Source organism: Oncorhynchus keta, chromosome 16 (assembly GCF_023373465.1).
Source record: "Oncorhynchus keta strain PuntledgeMale-10-30-2019 chromosome 16, Oket_V2, whole genome shotgun sequence".
NCBI lineage: Eukaryota > Metazoa > Chordata > Actinopteri > Salmoniformes > Salmonidae > Oncorhynchus > Oncorhynchus keta.
Genome location: NC_068436.1, coordinates 9,880,148 through 9,898,548, shown reverse-complemented (window position 1 = coordinate 9,898,548; position 18,401 = coordinate 9,880,148). Strand labels below are relative to the sequence as shown.

Genomic DNA, 18,401 nt, shown 5'->3' with positions numbered 1-18,401 from the left:
TGTGAATGGGCAAGACAAAATATTGAAGTGCCTTTGAACATGGTATGGTAGTAGGTGCCAGGCTCATATATTTAAGTGTGTCAAAAACTGCAAAGCTGCTGGGTTTTTCATGCTCAACAGTTTCCTGTGTGTATCAAGAATGGTCCACCACCCAAAAGACAACTTGCCACAATTGTGAAAAGCATTGGAGTCCCCTCCAATACTTTTGACATCTTGTAGAGTCAATGCCCCAACGAATTGAGGCTTTTCCGGGGGCAAAAGGAGGTGCAACGCAATAATAGAAAGATGTTCCTAATGTTTTGTACATTCAGTGTACATGGCTTGTGTGCATTTTCTGCTGGAGTATCCTGAGGTAGCTCCTCTCTGAGAACCTCTTCCGGCAGTGCATACAGGCAAACAACATCTTCAGGTGCACTCTTCAACTGGTGCTGGTGGGAGAACCTCTTCTCACACTTGGAGAAGCTGTATGATTTCTTCCGTGTGGACCCTCTGGCACCTCTTCAGCTTGTACGAGTGGGAGAAATTGGCCCGGCACACGTGTAAGCCGACTACTTTCTCCCCCGTGAGCTTTCCCACAGAACGGACAAGGGAAGCGCTTTTCTATGCCACCTGATCTACTAATAGAATTATTACTCCTGTCCTTTGTCAATAGGCTTCTGTAGCCATTTACTGTTGAGGCACAGGCGCTGTCCGAGGTCTGGTTTAACATTAGGAGAGTGTGAGGAGGACGAAAGCCAGGGAGTGTCTGTGTTGTCGCAGGGTCTAGTTTATAGATCCTATAGAAGGCAGGCTGAAGGCAGCACCTGTTAGGGGGTTAACCTGAGGTGCCATCAGTCTCTCTGAATCACAACTATAGGAGCAGGACGGAGCATTATTAGCCGAGTCGGTCTGTTCTCTCCCACAGCATTCAGACACCTCCCTGTCCCTCGCGGACCACATCTACACCACACCCTGGTCTCAGCCAATCTGTTGTCATGGAGACTAAGTTTGGTTGTTTAATGTTCTACTGTCTGTTTCTGGGCATGGTTAACGGTGTTGTTCCCCAGCCCAGAGTTAAGGGAGCTGTCCCATCCACAGACCTCAACTATGTCGCCTCTGGTCCTGGCTTGCTTGGTGATGTTGTACCCTGGGCCCTTGGCTGCACCCATCTGGGTTCCAAAATGGCTACCCAGTCTCCTCTGTTAGCCTCCAGCCAAACACCTGCAGGAAGAAATTACAAAATAGACTTTAAAAACATGGCAGTGGTAACTCTAGATATGGAGTTGAGTCAATTACCTGGTGAAGTTCATACATTATGTGTGTTTTTGTATGTAAACATACAGTAAGATGCTGTATCTTATATGTATGTCTCTCTTACCTTGCTCCCCCATCTTTAGTCCACTCAGCAGATCAGTGTTCGCTGGTCTGTCTTCTCCTGTCTCCTCTTTGACCAGCAGCAGATCAGGCTTCCCATCCTCCATGTCTACTGACTGTAAGAGATACAGAGTGAGAGGATGTTGGATCAAAAAATATGATATGAGCACCCTGCTATGGAGCATCTTGTGATTGGGCAAAGAGGGATTGAGTACTATACAAACATGTTTGTTGATTTGATTACTTGCCACTCTTTAATGGTTTGATAATTCAAAGACATGGTCTAACACGTAAGACAAAATTAATCAAGACCTGGGCCCATATCCACAAAGAGTCTCAGAGTAGATGTGCTGAACGAGGTTCAGATCCCCATCTGTCTATACAGAGGTATTCATTGTGATCTAAGAAGGCTAAACTGATGCTAGTTCAGCACTCCTACTCCGAGATGCTTTGTGGATACAGGCCTTGACCTAATACCATACAGACAGTTCACAGTGGGCTCACCTCAGTGTGTGTGGTCCTGTGCTGCTCAGCTGGTTCATCTGTGGTTTCAGGTGGTGGTGTAGTCTGGTTGTCCTCCATGACCATGGTCCCCTCAGGGTTCCCCAGACCCTCCTCACACCCCTCCTCCTTCACTAGCAGCACCTCAGGACCCTCCTCCTCCTGGAAGAGATTACACAGACATACAGGTACTTCAACATTGAGTGTTTACCCATCCCCACTACATTTGAGTCCTATACTGTAGTTACAGAATGACTTCATTGTTAAATCCATCACGGTGGACATAAATACGTTGTGGGTAAAAATAAGTCAGCTATGATCAGTCAAGTAATCACCAGACAAACCTGACTGAACTATTTTGATGTGTACAGTAGGTGTTTGTTAGTGTGTGTAAGTATATTTATTACGTTTATATTGGTTATAAAGCGCTGTAATGTTTATGCAGAATCGGGTGAGATCAGATGTGATTTATAATTATAATAATAATAATAATAAATAGAGCTGCGAGCAGCAATTATAACAGGGTTCACAGGTAGGACACAAGATCAGTTGGATAAAAAAAGCAAGTACTCTATCATGTAGGAACTATCTTCCTTTATGTGATATCAGTGAAAGTATTACCATGTTAATTGCTCAAAACCACAAGTAAAGTTAAGTCAAGTGCTGTTATTTAGTTAGTCCTCTTTTTTAAATGCAGCAAGTAATCATCCTTAACGTAATTACTTAATGTATGGAGTTTATATACACATTTCTGGGTCAATTTGACTAATGGTTTATGTTAAGATATTTTCAGCGTTATTTTCACGTTACTTCACAGTCTTATTTAAATTATGCAGACAAACAAAGTCCACTCGATAAATATTTTTGTTCTAGTATCATATGGTGCCAATGACATCTACAGTGCCACCAACTAGGCTGGTGTAGCCGTCTAAAGGTGATACTATATTCACACAGCATTCTAAAGACATATACATAAAGGTTTACATATCAAATTTCACGGCCCCGTGTCTGCCGGTTCAGTTCTTATAGTCCTGGTGTGATATGGTACCATCTAGTGGTGTCAAGTGTCCCGACTTTGAATGCCGCAACTAATCATTCTTAAATTCATAAGAGGCTAATTCATTGATTTGTGAGAAGATGATTGCAGATGATTTGCAAAGAACGGGTGGTTAATAGTTTCCTTGTTCTTTGAGGTACCGAGTTCAGTATGGTTCATCTTAGGGACGTCCATGATGGCAATGACAAGTCAAGTTGATAGGCCACTGTGGAGTGGATTTACAGTAGTTTTTAAAATGGACATGTAAAAACTGCCAATACCTTAGTTTGAGAAAAGCTAAGTTAAGACATGTACCATGGGCCTACATTCATACGTTGGTGTCATTTGGACCTATAGTTCATGAGAAGAAATATTTGTTTGTGTGCATATTTTAAGATGTTAGCGTATGTGCCAATATGCATCTGCTGGTATAGTGTGGCCATCTTTGAATGCACTAACATTACTTTCTCAAACTCTTTAAGTACTATTGTGATGAGCCCAAAGACCACATTTGGAGTGAATCTGATTTTTAGTCCATGAGAAGTACATTTTCTATGATTAATTTAAAGCGGCAGCGGTGCGGCAGCGTCGCCTAGTGGTTAGAGTATTGGACTTATAACCGAAAGGTTGCAAGTTTGAATCCCTGAGCTGACAAGGTACAAATCTGTCATTCTGCTCCCTGAACTGACAAGTCAGTTAATCCACTGTTCCTAGGCTGTCATTGAAAATAAGAATTTGTTCTTAACCGACTTGCCTAAAAAGTTAAAGGTTAAAAAAATATATAACTTTTTGGGTGACCCAACCAAATTTACATAGAAATGTGAGTTATAGGTCACTCATTGAAAGCAAGTCTCAGAAGCAGTAGATCTGTTCTGTGTGCGCTATTTCTATGCTTGCCATGCTTAAGTTGAGTTTTGGGGTAATTTACTTTTGTACAACAAATCAAGTCGTATTTGTCACATGCGCCGAATACAACAGGTGTCGTAGACCTTACAGTGAAATGCTTACTTACAAGCCCTTAACAGACAATGCAGCTTTTAGGAAATACCACAAGAGATAAGAATAACAAATAATTAAAGAACAGCAGTAGCGGGGCTATATACAGGGGGTACCGCTACAGAGTCCATGTCAATGTGCGGGGGGCACCGGTGTCGAGGTAATATGTACACGTAGATAGTTATTAAAGTGAGTAGCAGCAGCTTCAAACAGCTGAAAAACAATATTTTTGGTTATTGAAAAGATGGTGAAAATGATTCTCTACATTGCTTGTTTTTTCTCATTTTGTGAGAAACTGAAATTAGGCAAACTAATTAGAATTTCAGCAACCAGTAAACGGCAGTGCAATTTCTGCATATTGCACATTTAATTAAGCAGTTTTTATTTATCAATAACTCAGCCATCTCTTAACCAATCCCTTAACTTAGTTTGATAAAAGCTAAAGTAAAACTCCTCAAAAACGATCATATTTGTTTCATTAGTCCACGGTTGATATAGTCCCAAAATGTTTTGCATGTCAGCAATCAAGTTTTAAAGCTGTATAACTTTCCAAAGACAGAATACATCCTTTAATAAGAGACGTCATTTTTTAATAAAATAAAATAAATAAGAATTCAGAGAACAACTTTGCTGTGAACCCCTAATAATGTATTAAACATTTATAGCGCATTTCATTACAGACAGAATATGTATACTAAAGCGAGACTCCATGAGAAGAAAAAAAGTCTTAGAATGAAGTACCATTTTGCATTTATTAAAGTTTTAAAATACACCATATGAAAAAATAATAATAATAACACAGGTCTCAACCACAAATTTGCATGATCAAATGCATAGATTTTCATTTAAAAGTGTTCTGGGAAAAATGAAGTCGTTTTTGAAAGGAAATGGGCATTTGAACATCATATATACTACACAGTACCAAACACAATATGTAACATACTGTTTTGGATTATATACCACAAATTGTCTGGATGCAATATTCTACCCAGGAATATTCCATTCTGAAATGTATTACTCTCATTATTCCAAATGCATCTGGGGATGCTTTCTGCTGACAACAATAAAAATGTATCTTTGTCTTTAATGCAGGGTTTGATTGAAAAGTCAGAAGCTATCGAGTGGAATGGTTTTTCTGCTGGTGCATCCTGAGATAGCTCCTCTCTGAGAACCTCTTCCCGCATTGTGTACATGCGAATGGCCTTTCTCCCGTGTGGACCTTCAGGTGCATCTTAAGGTGGTCCTGGCGGGAGAACCTCTTCTCACATTGGGGACAGTTGTATGGTTTCTCCCCTGTGTGGACCCTCTGGTGCCTCTTTAGGGTGCCAGCCTCAGTGAAGCGCATGTGACAATGGGTACAGCTGTAGGGTTTCTCCCCTGTGTGGACCCTCTGGTGGATCTCCACCTTCTGGGGGCTGCTGAAGCCTTTGTTACAGAACATGCAGAGGAACCTCTTCTCTTTACTACCACCTGACGTGGCTCCCCCTCTCCGAGCCTGGTCTCTAGCCATGTCGTTTGAGTTCAATACCTGATCGAAAAATACGTGGCCGTGAGAATCAGAAGGCCCCATTGAAGTTGACACTGGGTCATGATCCTTGAGTGTGTGTAAAGGGGAGTGGGTCACAACATTTGCATTTGTCTCTAAGCTGTCCCGGTAATTTAAGAAATCTCTGCCCTGTGAGTGTTCATCTCCTAGGTGACTATCTGCATTCCATGTGGGAGGAGCGTCGCCCTCCAATTTCACAATCACCTCATCTACCACTATAACTTCCCCTTTCTTATCTAGGCACCCTTCAGAGTATACACTACCACTATACTGGTTCCTGTCCCCTTTAGAAAGATCAGTCTGGGTCTCTAAACCGAAGAGCATGTTGCCAGTGTCCATCTCTGTAGCGTAAGAACAAGACGGATCATTGCCGGTCTCTATCGGTTGACTTGAGTTGGGATGAGAATGAACCGTCCTCAAGCTTGGGTTACCGTGAAGTAAATACTCTGAGCCGGGAGCAGGTGAACAGCCCAGTCTCTCTGTGTGTAAAATCCTTTGTTTAACAGTTAAAGTCTCTCTCTCCGTCTCTGACTTGAGGACAGCATTCAGCATTCCACTGACCTCCATGATGCTATGGCAGGTCCTGGGCTGCGCTGGGGCAGTGGTGTGGTCCTCCATGGCTACAGGGGGCACTCCAGTCTCGATGTCTCTGCTGTGCCATGGGTCCTCCTCTCCTCCACGCCTCTCCTGCTTGACTCCAGGACCTGCAGACTCTGCATCTGCAGACTGACACAAGAAGAGAGAGAAGAGGTTATTACCGGTACACGAATTGGATAACAATATCATATGGAAGTCTCACAAGCTCCCCGATGGCAGATAAATAAGGATGTACAGTGCATTATTATCCATTCATGCTATCGCATTTCTGCCTTTCTCCCCTTCATAGCCTACTTTCCTTGCCAATTCACCATCTTATAGCCTACTTTCGATTACAGGCTCAAAATGGCCAGAAACAAAGTACTTTCTTCTGAAACTCGTCAGTCTATTCTTGTCCTGAGAAATGAAGGCTATTCCATGCGAGAAATTGCAAAGAAACTGAAGATATTGTAAAACGCTGTGTACTACACCCTTCACAGAACAGCGCAAACTGGCTCTAACCAGAATAGAAAGAGTGGTGGGCCCCGGTGCACAACTGAGCAAGAGGACAAGTACATTAGAGTGTCTAGTTTGAGAAACAGACGCCTCACAAGTCCTCAACTGGCAGCTTCATTAAATAGTACCCGCAAAACACCCGTTTCAATGTCAACAGTGAAGAGGTGACTCTGGGATGCTGACCTTCTAGGCAGAGTTCCTCTGTCCAGTGTTTGTGTTCTTTCGCCCATCTTAATCTTTTATTTTTATTGGTCAGTCTGAGATATGGCTTTTTCTTTGCAACTCCTGGAATCACCTCTTCACTGTTGACATTGAGACTGGTGTTTTACAGGTACTATTCAATGAAGCTGCCAGTTGAGGACTTGTAAGGCGTCCGTTTCTCAAACTAGACACTAATGTACTTGTCCTCTTGCTCAGTTGTGCACCGGGGCCCGCCACTCCTCTTTCTAAAATCTGCCATGTCCAGCTACAATAGTCATTTACAACATCACCAAATGTCTACAATATATTTCTGATCAACTTGACGTTATTTTAATGGACAAAAAGATGCGCTTTTCTTTCAAAAACAAGGACATTTCAAAGTGACCCCAAACCTTTGAACGGTAGTGTATATTTTCAGTAGCTTAGGCGACATAATTTCTCTAATTACAACGTCCTCTCTGAAGAACATATTCAAATACCACTGCCATCACATGACCGACCGCAGCAGCAGGGTTTGCAACCTTATGCAAATATTTAGGGAAAACTAGACTAATAGAGGTAATAATAATAATAATAATAACTTGAATAACAATAATTAAATACTACTGATGATAAAGTGTAATGGTAATGCCCCTCCAATCACTTATGTTTTCAACCGGTGTACAATGGTCTGGCTAATTAGATAACCTCAAATTCCAAGACCGTCACAGCCCTACCTCTATCATGATAATGTGCTGTGGTGAGGTTCTACTCCCCTCATTAACAGTGATTGGTTGGTCATCTCTCCATGTATTGTGTCCTACGGGCTTCACAACACTCTTGTTGCTTCCAGTGAGATGTCCTTCACCTGAGAGAGTGATTGGGGGAAAAGAGATGGTTAGGTACTGTCAATGCTCAACGCTATATTGTACACTATTGACCATTTTTACTCTGCCTATAATTGACAAGGATGTAAGGTAACACTTCAAATAACTTGTTGATATAATATTTATAGATAGACGTTACATGCATCATGTTTTTATTAGGTAAATAGTAAATCAATAATCTGGTTAGAATATTGTGTCTGTGTAAACTAAGTAATCAGGGGATTTACTGCATACTATCCTAAACTTGACCAAGACCCAATTCTGGGTAACGCGTCTTAACACATGTGCAGAAGGGAACGGGGCGACGTGTAATGACCAATAGATATAAACCGCGAAAGACCGCGCAGCCTCCCACAAAACGTACCTCTTGCCGTTACACTGTACCGGTCGAGGATCTTGACACAAGTGGGACGACTGGCGAGGACGCGGTCCCGTGCCACCTTCAGTTCCAGTAGCTGTAGTTTCCTCCGCAATGTCCTGTTTTCTTTCTGGCTTTGAGTTATTTCCAAACGAAACACTGCATAGTCGTCGTCTACGAGTTTACAGATTTCTGCAACGAATGCATTCGATAGCACCTCAACGATGGAGGCTATTTGAGTATGAAAACCCATACAGTTAGCCATTGTTAGCTGCTAGCTAGCGTTACCTAGATAACATTAATCAAGTCCCGTCTACAACGCAAAGTAAAGACGACCTGGGTTAAGTATGCGATGCTGTCTAATTAAATGAGTCATTGAGTTCAAGGGTGTTGATAAACGTCTAAATAACAAAACGGTAACGTGGAAACTGTTTTGTTACTATTCGTTTCCTTTTACACTGAAGAGAAGTGTGTTATTCTTCTTCTATGGTAAATGTTAGAGGTGTGTGCATTCGAGATAATTGGGAGTATTTTGCCATTCGATTGTACGTGGGTCCAATCCGAATCACATCCCCCTACACATACTCCGTAACCTGACGTAGTAGGCATAGAGCCACTGATTATCCATTATGTTCACCGGATAGTCAAGTGGCCGTTACTAACAATGTAACTGAATGACTTCAAAAATGGAAGTCAGTTTGGAGGAGGCAAGACAATGACTTGGTCATGATTCAGGAAGATGTTATTCTTGTTGTTATTCACTAGGGATAATGTCTTAAGATAATTCAATAAAAAAAGTGTCATTTTGGTATAGAACTTTGGAATTTTTGTTTGTGTATAAAGTATTTGGCAACAAGAATTTAAAAAATCACAATCATTTCAATGGTCTTGTTATCATTGCAATAGTAACATATTATATCATTTATGTCAAAAACATGGCTAGTGTTCATAATGGTAAATAAGTATTTGTGCAAGGTTTTCCCAAAATTATGACACATTTACATTCAAAGAACAAGTGAGTCATACAATTGCTAAACTAGAATTGTTTATTTTTTAAATGATTTTGATATTTTTTTGTATATTTTAAGATTTTCTTGTTAATACCTGTGTTTTGTTTTGTTAGACATGTTTAATGTAGCAATGTAAGTTGTTGATTTTTGTATTATGAATAAAAATGTATTAAAAAATTAAACCTGCCTATTTCCTTTTGTAATGTCACGATTCCAAAGCTATATGATATTACAGAGAACAAGTTAGTATCTCACATCTTGGAAAATATAATGTTGTACTAATTGTTGATGAAATTCATGCTATAATGTTGGGTTCTTCTTCTGTGGATTTTATATGGCGGTTGGCAACCAACTTTAAGGTGCCTTACAAGAGACATGGAAGCTCTAAATCCTACCCAATAGTCTTGTCTCCTTAAGGAAACGAAATACATAATTAAATACTACATCCTCTGAAGATTTCCACAGCAGTTGACTTAATCTTGGCTCTTGAACCACACTGCTCCTCAAATCTAATAACAGTCTCTCCCTTTCCCTCCTATATTTCTGGCACTGCTTCTGCTTTACTGATTGACAATGCCATTAAGAACTTTGTACCCAGAACATCACCACAAATACCCCTATCCGTCTGACCATATACAAGCACTGCAAAACCTCACACTATATCCTGTCTGGTCCCAGACACACATGACTAATGTTGGGTTGTGGAGCAAGCTTCCAATTGACTCCCATTCACTCGCCCAGAATGCACCACGTGGCCAATTGACGACTTATTGGAAACGTACACAATGGGCGCTAAAATGATTGCAATGTAGTTTTCCATCTCCTCAAAAGTATCTCTGGAGGAGTCCCCACATCTGTTTTTCAGGAGACACAAAAGTTATGTTGAAAATACTATATCCCTGAAAACCGGAAACATTCGCTTTCGTTCCAAGTATGGGAAACTGCAGCCCAAGATGGCGACCGGAGTATGTGCGAGTGGGTGTGTCGAAATCAGTGCGCGTATGGAAAGTAAATCAGCTAATTGGGCAGATTTGTTGCCACTCAAGACAGTTTGGCGTTGTTGATTGGGCTGCACAACAAGCTAAACCGGCGCTAGTATCGACATCCCTGCCGACTTTAAGTGCTTTCTACTAGGTAGCACAGTCGTGTGGCCGGCGGTAGCTAATGTTACTATTTTTCTCTCACGAGATTTTATTTTTAGTAGGATAGCAGCCCACACAAGAAATAATAATAATAATCATCTAGATGTCACCTTGGTGCATTCGGAAAGTATTCAGACCCCTTGACTTTTTCCACATTTTGTTACCTTACAGCCTTATTCTAAAATGTATTAAATAAAACATTTTCCTGGTCAACCTGCACACAATACCCCATAATGACAAAGCAAAAACAGTGTTTTAGACATTTTTGCAAATCTATTAAAAACAGGTTTTGCAGTGCTTGTATATGGTCAGACAGATAGGGGTATTTGTGGTGATGTTCAGGGTACTAAGTTCTTATTATTTACATTCGTATGCAGACACTTTGCTATGAGACTCAAAATTTAGCTCAGTTGCATCCTGTTTCCATTGATCATCCTTGAAATGTTTCTACGACTTGATTGGAGTCCACCTTTGGCAATTCAATTGTTTGGACATGATTTGGAAAGGGCTACACCTGTCTATATAAGGTCCCACAGTTGACAGTGCATGTCATGAGGTCAAAGGAATTGTCCATAAAGCTCAGAGACAGGATTGTGTCGAGGCACAGATCTGGGGAAGGGTACCAAAACATTTCTGCAGTATTGAAAGTCCCTAAGAACACAGTGGCCTCCATCATTCTTAAATGGAACAGGGTTTGGCACCACCAAGACTCTTCCTCAAGCTGGCAGCCGGCTAAACTGAGCAATCGGGGAGAAGGGCCTTGGTCAGGGAGGTGACCAAGAACCCAATGGTCACTCTGACAGAGCTCTAGAGTTGCTCTGTGGCGATGGGACAACCTTCCAGAAGGACAACCTTCTCTGCAGCACTCCACCAATCAGGCCTTTATGGTAGAGTGGCCAGACGGAAGCCACTCCTCAGTAAAAGTCACATGACAGTCCACTTGGATTTTGCCAAAAGGCACCAAAAGGACTCTGACCATGAGAAACCGGAGAATGCTTTGGCCTGAATGCCAAGCGTCACGTCTGGAGGAAACCTGGCATCATCCCTTCGGTGAAGCATGGTGGTGGCAGCATCATGCTGTGGGGATGTTTTTCAGCGGCAGGGACTGGTTGTCTAGTCAGGATTGGGGGAAAGATGAACAGAGTGAAGTACAGAGAGATCCTTGACGAAAACCTGCTCCAGAGCACTCAGGACAGACTGGGGCGAAGGTTCACCTTCCAACAGGACAACAACCCTAAGCACACAGCCAAGACAACACAGCAGTGTGGCTTTGGAACAAGTCTCAGTGTTCTTGAGTGGCCCAGCCAGAGCCCGGACTTGAACCCCATCGAACATCTCTGGAGAGACCTGAAAATAGCTGTGCACCGATGCTCCCCATCCAACCTGACAGAGTTTGAGAGGATCTGCAGACATCAGTATAAATACAGCCAACTTTGAGTATGTGACTTGTGTGGCTGAGTAAGTCAATAATTGAGTGACAATGTTTGCAACAGCCATGGTAGATTCATAGCAATAATACACATAACAGATATGATGAAAGTTGGAGAGGAGAGCATGAAAAAATATCTGATTCAGGGCAACTCCTACCTACTACCCAGTGCCCATTGTGGACACTCCTATGTCTCATAAGGATACTCTGGAAGGAGAAACACTTGAAGGGATTCTTCTTGGTGGGAACGGTCTGGTGCTGCTACACTTATTTCTCCTTAGCGAAGAGCTTCCCACACGTGGGCAGGCATATAGCTTGTCGGCGTACGTAATGCTCGACCTCACACGTTGTCACCTAATGACACCTAAGGTAGAAGCAGGAGCCACCACTATCAGGTGGTTAGTCTTTGAGCTCCCTCCTTGACTTCTAGCCATTGTTTGGGTGTTATTAGGATTGTGGGCTGAACTACACACTAGGTACCACGCATTAGACGAGACCCTTAAGGAGAAGACAGACTTGCTGAATGACTACCACCAGGGGGGTCTGCCATCAGTCTCTGTGAAGGTTGAAGCCCAGGGTGACCTGCTCTGTTCATCGTGGATACTGTGGTGGTTGTATCATAGAGAAAGACCCTCGCGTTCCTATCAGCCCCAGGACTTGCTCCAACCCTGAACTGAGACTGTGGCGAGCAACACCGGATATCAGCAGGTCCTCATGGACTGCAGACTGTGTAAACACAAATTGTACAGAAGAGCATATAAAGCTTTATATAAGTCTTTGCTGTACTCACAGAAACATGACATATTAAAAATGTTAACCACAGTCAGTTGAGTTTATTATTATATATTTTTTTCCATATGTGTCGTTTCAAGAATGAAGTATAATGTTTTGGTTCGACTGAGATAACCAAGTCCACACAGAGTCAATTTTGTATTTAATTTTGACAAAATGGTCATACAATCACATAACGTGAGGTACAGTACTTTTATTGAACAGACTGATACGTGACACTATGGCAACACTACCTTTTCTGTAAATCTGGTACCCTTGCTTTGAAAGAATGAATTTTAGAATACTTTGGAAAAGGTTCAACATTATTTTACACACAGCTTCTCTACTTCATGTCAAGTAAACATGAATTAAGGCACTATCATTATTTCACTATAAAACACTACTATCAACCTAAAGGGACATAGTTGTCATATCATCATACTCATTCTTACCTCAGTTCACCTCATCCAGTTCCATACAATATCCAAATCCACCAGAATGAACTACAAATGAACTAGTAACTAGTACTAAATATCACTCTATACATGGGCCGTGTGCATTTCCTGAGGTAGCTCCCCTCTGAGAACCTCGTGTTAGTTGATTTGATACTATGCAAAATGTCTTAGTTAATTTGATTACTTGACACTTAAATGGTTTGATAATTCAAAAGGTGTGGTCCCACACTTAAAATTATTGAAGACCTTGGCCTGTATCCACAAAGGGTCAGAGTAGGAGTGCTGATTGAGGATCAACTGTCTTATTCATTATGATTTAAAAGGCAAATCTGGTCCTAGATCAGCACTTACAGGGGGATTCCCAAGACACAAACAGTTGGTCACTCTTACACTACCGTTCATAAATTTGGGGTCACTTAGAAATGTCCTTGTTTTTTAAAGAAAAGTGCACTTTTTTTTTTAAATCACAAAAGCTCTGACGAAGGCCGAAATGCTCTGTTATTTAAAAAAATACTTTTTTTTGCTCCACGAAGTATGCAACAATGTGTACGTCGCCATCTTGTCTATTTCAAGTCTTCTCTCATTGATTGAGACACCTGTCATTTCTCAACACACACAAAAAAAAACCCAAATAAGCCCACTTCTTGTGACTCTGACGCCAATTCAAATGGATCTCCCAGGTTCCATTGGTCCAAAACCCTCACTCCGATCAAAAACCAGTCTAAGAGTTCCTATTGTCCACCACAACTTTACATCTCTTGTTTCCTTTCTTTTTCGCCAGTGAAACCCACTCATTCTCACTGTCATCTTCACTCGCCAGCAGTTTCAAACAAAACATCAGTTTCCGCCATTGTGTCAGTCATCTCTTCCCGTTTCCACCTACCTCCGTTTACTCTGAAGAGAATGTATCTTATTGGTTTGCGTCATACCTCAAAGGGTGCGGTTAAATGTTAAAGGTATGCTTGCTGTTCTTTGAAATACGGTACTTCTTATGACAATACACATCAGATATCCTATGATCAGTATCTTTCAAGCTGAGAGCAGACTTGTTTAGAAAGAAGTGTTAGCTAGAACAGAATAGAAAAAAATATGACTACATCACCTCCAGTAAGGTAAATATTCAACTCTTCCAATTCTAGCCTAGGTTTACAATTTCTCTAAAAACAAGGTATTTACTAGCCTGTTTCAAATGACAAGTTAACAAAAGGGTTAATGAAGGGTAAGTGGTTGATTATAACTATAATATGTCAGCTAAAGAATGGTTCTCAGATATCCCCTGTGTACATCAAGCCACACTGCTACGATTTCTCCCCATTGTGGACACTCCTATGTCTGATCAGGTTAGTCAGGAAGGAGAAGCTCTTGTAACATAGTTTGCACTTGAAGGGCCTCTCCTTGGTGTGAACGGTCTGGTGCATCTTCACATAGTACGCTTCAGCGAAGCACTTCCCACACGTGGAGCAGGCATACGGCTTGTTGGCATCAGTCCTAACGCTCGGCCCCCCACGTTGTGACCCAATGACACCAGAGAAGGTAGAAGCAGGAGTATTTGAGCTCCGTCCTTGACCTCTAGCCATTATTTGGGTGTTGTTAGAATTGTCTGCTGTGTTATAGGCTAGGTACCTCTCGTGGTGAACACCCATCCTGCCCTTGTCTGTATTCATGGGGTAACCATGAGGTAGCTGAGGAAGGCTAGACCCAGGTCCAGGCTTTCTATGAACCCAATCATCAGGAATTAGACAAGATCCTGAAGGAGAAGACAGACTTGCTGATAGACTACCACCAGATGGATCTCCCACCACTCTCTCTGAAGGCTGAAGCCCAGGGTGACCTGCTCTGTTCATCATGGATACTGTGGTGTTTGTATCATAGGAACAGGAGGGTCTATCTCTATCAGCCCCAGGCCCTGCTTCATCCCTGCACTGAGTCTGTGAAGAGAAGGTTCTGGGCTGCAGACTGGATCCTTGGTCTCTCTGATGACCACTAGGACTGAGGCTATTCAATCCACCTGTCCACTGGTTGTGTTCTGTGTGGTGGTGGAATCTCTGTCCTTCGTGGTTCGGTCCCAGTTCTGACTCGGGAAGTAAGAGCGAAGGCTCCTGATCCAGGGATCTGATCTGGTGCCAGGGTTTGTGACCAGCTGTTTCAGAGGTCCAGTCTCTCCCACCAACAACACTGGATATCAGCAGATCCTCATGGACTGCAGACTGTAAACACAACATTCAGAGAAGAGCATATAAAGATGTATATAAGAAAGTCTTTACTGTACACACGGAAACATGACATATTATAAAATGCAAACCATAGTCAAGCCCATCTCGTAACACTCTGATTTAAGTAAACTACTTGACCAAAAGTATTTGGACATCTGCTCATCGAACATCTCATTCCGAAATCATGGGCATTAATATGGAGTTTGTCCCCCCTTTGCTGCTCTAAACAGCCTCCACTCTTCTGGGAAGGCTTTCCACTAGATGTTGGAACATTGCTGCGGGGACTTGCTTCCATTCAGCCACAAGAGCATTAGTGAGGTCGGGCACTGATGTTGGGTGAATAGGCCTGGCTCAAAGTCAGCGTTCCAATTCATCCCAAAGGTGCATAAGTATTTAAACCCTTTACTCAGTACTTTGTTGAAGCATCTTTGATAGTTATTACAGCCTTAAGTCTTCTTGGGTATGAAGCTATAAGCTTGGCACACCGGTAACTCGGGGAGTTTCTCCCATTCTTCTCTGCAGATCCTCTCAAGCTCTGTTAGGTTGGATGGGGAGCATCACTGCACAGCTATTTTCAAGTCTCTTCAGAGATGTTCGATGGGGTTCAAGTCTGGGCTCTGGCTGGGCCACTCAAGGACATTCAAAGACATGTCCCGAAGCCACTCCTGTGTTGTCTTGGCACTGTGCTTAGGGTTGTTGTCCTGTTGGATGGTGAACCTTCGCCCCAGTCTGAGGTCCTGAGCGCTCTGGAGCAGGTTTTCATCAAGTATCTTTCTGTACTTTGCTCCGTTCATATTTCCCTAGATCCTGACTAGTCTTCCAGTCCCTGCCGCTGAAAAACATCCCCACAGCATGATGCTGCCACCAATCAACGAGTCTCCATGGTTATGAATAAACTTTACATCAACGGGCAATTGTATCGGGACTCTAGAGTAACTCCCTGGCAATTTTAATTTAATGTTCAAATCTGAGTTTGTGTTGTAGTGTATCATAACTTCAACTATACATACATGATCTATTGATCTGCACTTGACAAGGAAACTTTTACATATAACTTAGGTTAATGTAGCCTTCCTAACAAAAAACATGAGGTTTGTAACTTGGTCAACATAAATAATATTCGTATTTTGTCTCAGACCGAAACGCATTTAGATGCATCTGTAAATGATGGGCAAATTAACATTCATTGATATAGTCTACTGAGAAGAGACAGGAATATGAATGGTGGAGGTGTAGCATTGTACATTCATAATCATATACCTTTTAAGAGGAGGGATGACCTTAATGTATGTCAAGTAGAGGCACTATGGGCTCAAGTACATGTGCCTCACCAGGCAGCCATATTGGAAGGATGTGTATATAGACCTCCTAGCTCTAAGGTGTCCTATCTGGATGACTTATGCACTGGGTTTGACCAGGCCACAATAGCAACAGAGATGTATTTATCTTGGGTGATTTTAATATAAATTGGAAGGATCATAATAATTCTAATAGAACTAAATTGATGAGATATGCCGAGAACTGTGGTATGAAACAAATGGTTAATGATACTACTAGATCATCAACTAAGTTGGGTCATCGTTCAGACACATGCATTAATCTGATCTTCTGTAATATACCATTGCAATGCTTAAAAGCCAGATCAATGCCAGTGGGCTGGACAGAATATTGTGACCATAACCATGAACACCAAGGTTCCAAAGAAACCCCCTAGGATTGTTGTCCAATATAAATGTTCAAACATTTCCTCGTGGGCTATTTCAAAATGATTTGGCTGCTGTACCCTGGGTTCTGATTTATCTATAGGATGATTTAAATCACACTACAGAATGTTTTATTGATTTGCTCACTGAGGTAATGGACCATCATGCCCCAGTAAGAAAGAGTACAGTTGGGGCACGTCCATCTCAATGGAATGATGAACTGGGTGAGGCTTTTTCTCAAAGAAATATGGTAAAGGTCTTAGCAGCCAAATCAGAACTAGAAATTGATTAACAGAATTATAGAACATTACGTAATTATGCAGTTAAATTGAATCGTAAGAAAAAAACGTTATTTTACAAAAATGCTTTTATTGATTGTAAAAATGGTTCTAAAAAGGTATGGAATAACAAAACCAGCTGATGTTGCCAATCATTTTGCAGATTTGTTTACAAAGAAAATGAATTTACTGAGCAATAATGTAGACATACATTCTTCCAAACAAGCTATTGTCCAATGGATTGATGATCATATTATGAGCAACAAGACCTGCTCTTTTAGTCTACAAATGGTGTCAGTAGACGAGGTGTTAAACCTATTGAAGTCATTACCCGATGGTAAATCAACAGGTTATGATCTTATGGACGATTGTTTTTACTTCGCTATGCTGCTCCCCAGATTGCAGCTCCACTGAAATATATATTTAATTGGTCACTGGAAAAGGGGATGTTTGCAAATGTATAGAAGCATGCGCAACTGTCCTATTCCGAAAGACAGCAAAGAACCCATTACTCCTGCCAATAGGACCAATTAGTCTACTCCCTATACTCAGTGAGATATTGGAGGGTATTGTGAGTAGACAAATATGGGAGTACATAAAAAAAAGAATGATCTGATTACAGCCAATCAGCATGCTTATCACAAAAACCATTCCACTACCACTGCATTGGTTGACATGACTGACCAGTGGCTCAACGCTGTGGATAATGGCAGGTTTGTGGGTGTACTATTTTTAGATTTTAGTGCAGCATTTGATTTAGCGGATCATTAAATAATTGACCAAATTAATGCATTATGGTTTTAAGAAGGTAGCATTGAATTGGGTACAGTCATATCTGACAGGAAACAGTCCATCTATATCAATTGCTCATTTTCTTCCCCTCATGCTTTAAACTGTGGAATACCGCAGGGCAGTTGCCTTGGGCCACTTCTTTATTTAATATATACCAACGACCTTCCTTATGCCTTATCTGTAATGCAAGCTACGATATTTGCAGATGATACTACAATTTATACAGCAAGACAATCGGTTCAACAGGTACAGCAAGCTTTACAAGGAGATTTGGAGAATATCAGAGAGTGGGTTTGCCGGAACAAACTTGTTTTAAACACCAAGAAAACCAAGTTATCCAAGTTATGTTGGTCTGTTCCACTAAGAAAAGGCCAACACAGCATGGGATACAATTAAGTATGGGGGGAGTACAAATTGAGGAAGTGGCAGAAACCAAACTACTGGGAGTGCAGCTAGACAACTGCTTATCATGGTCGCCTCAACTCATCTATGTCAAAAAAAATTCTAAACAGCATGCATGATCAGAAGGATAGCTAAATATTTACCAGGAAAGATTCTTAAGCAAATAACAAGCATTAATTGAGAGTCAGGTGAACTACTGTTCTGTGGTCTGGGGAAATGCATCAAAATGAAATTAGGAGGCTGCAGATTGCACAGAA

The 18,401-nt window shown here is 41.6% G+C and overlaps 1 protein-coding gene across 3 annotated transcripts in view; it reads right to left on the bottom strand.

The window, feature by feature from the left end:
• The window catches only part of LOC118395550 (zinc finger protein 205-like), a 67,822-nt gene that overhangs the window by 12,491 nt on the left and 36,930 nt on the right, over nucleotides 1–18,401 (bottom strand). The window contains exon 1 of one of the 3 annotated variants that reach the window (XM_052465103.1): nucleotides 7,956–8,631. The exons of the other annotated variants lie outside the window; for them this stretch is intronic. Coding sequence (XP_052321063.1) covers nucleotides 7,956–8,214 — 259 coding nt within the window. The 5' untranslated portion in view covers nucleotides 8,215–8,631. Of the gene's footprint in view, nucleotides 1–7,955; nucleotides 8,632–18,401 lie in introns of those variants that run through there. 3 annotated transcript variants of the gene reach the window in all.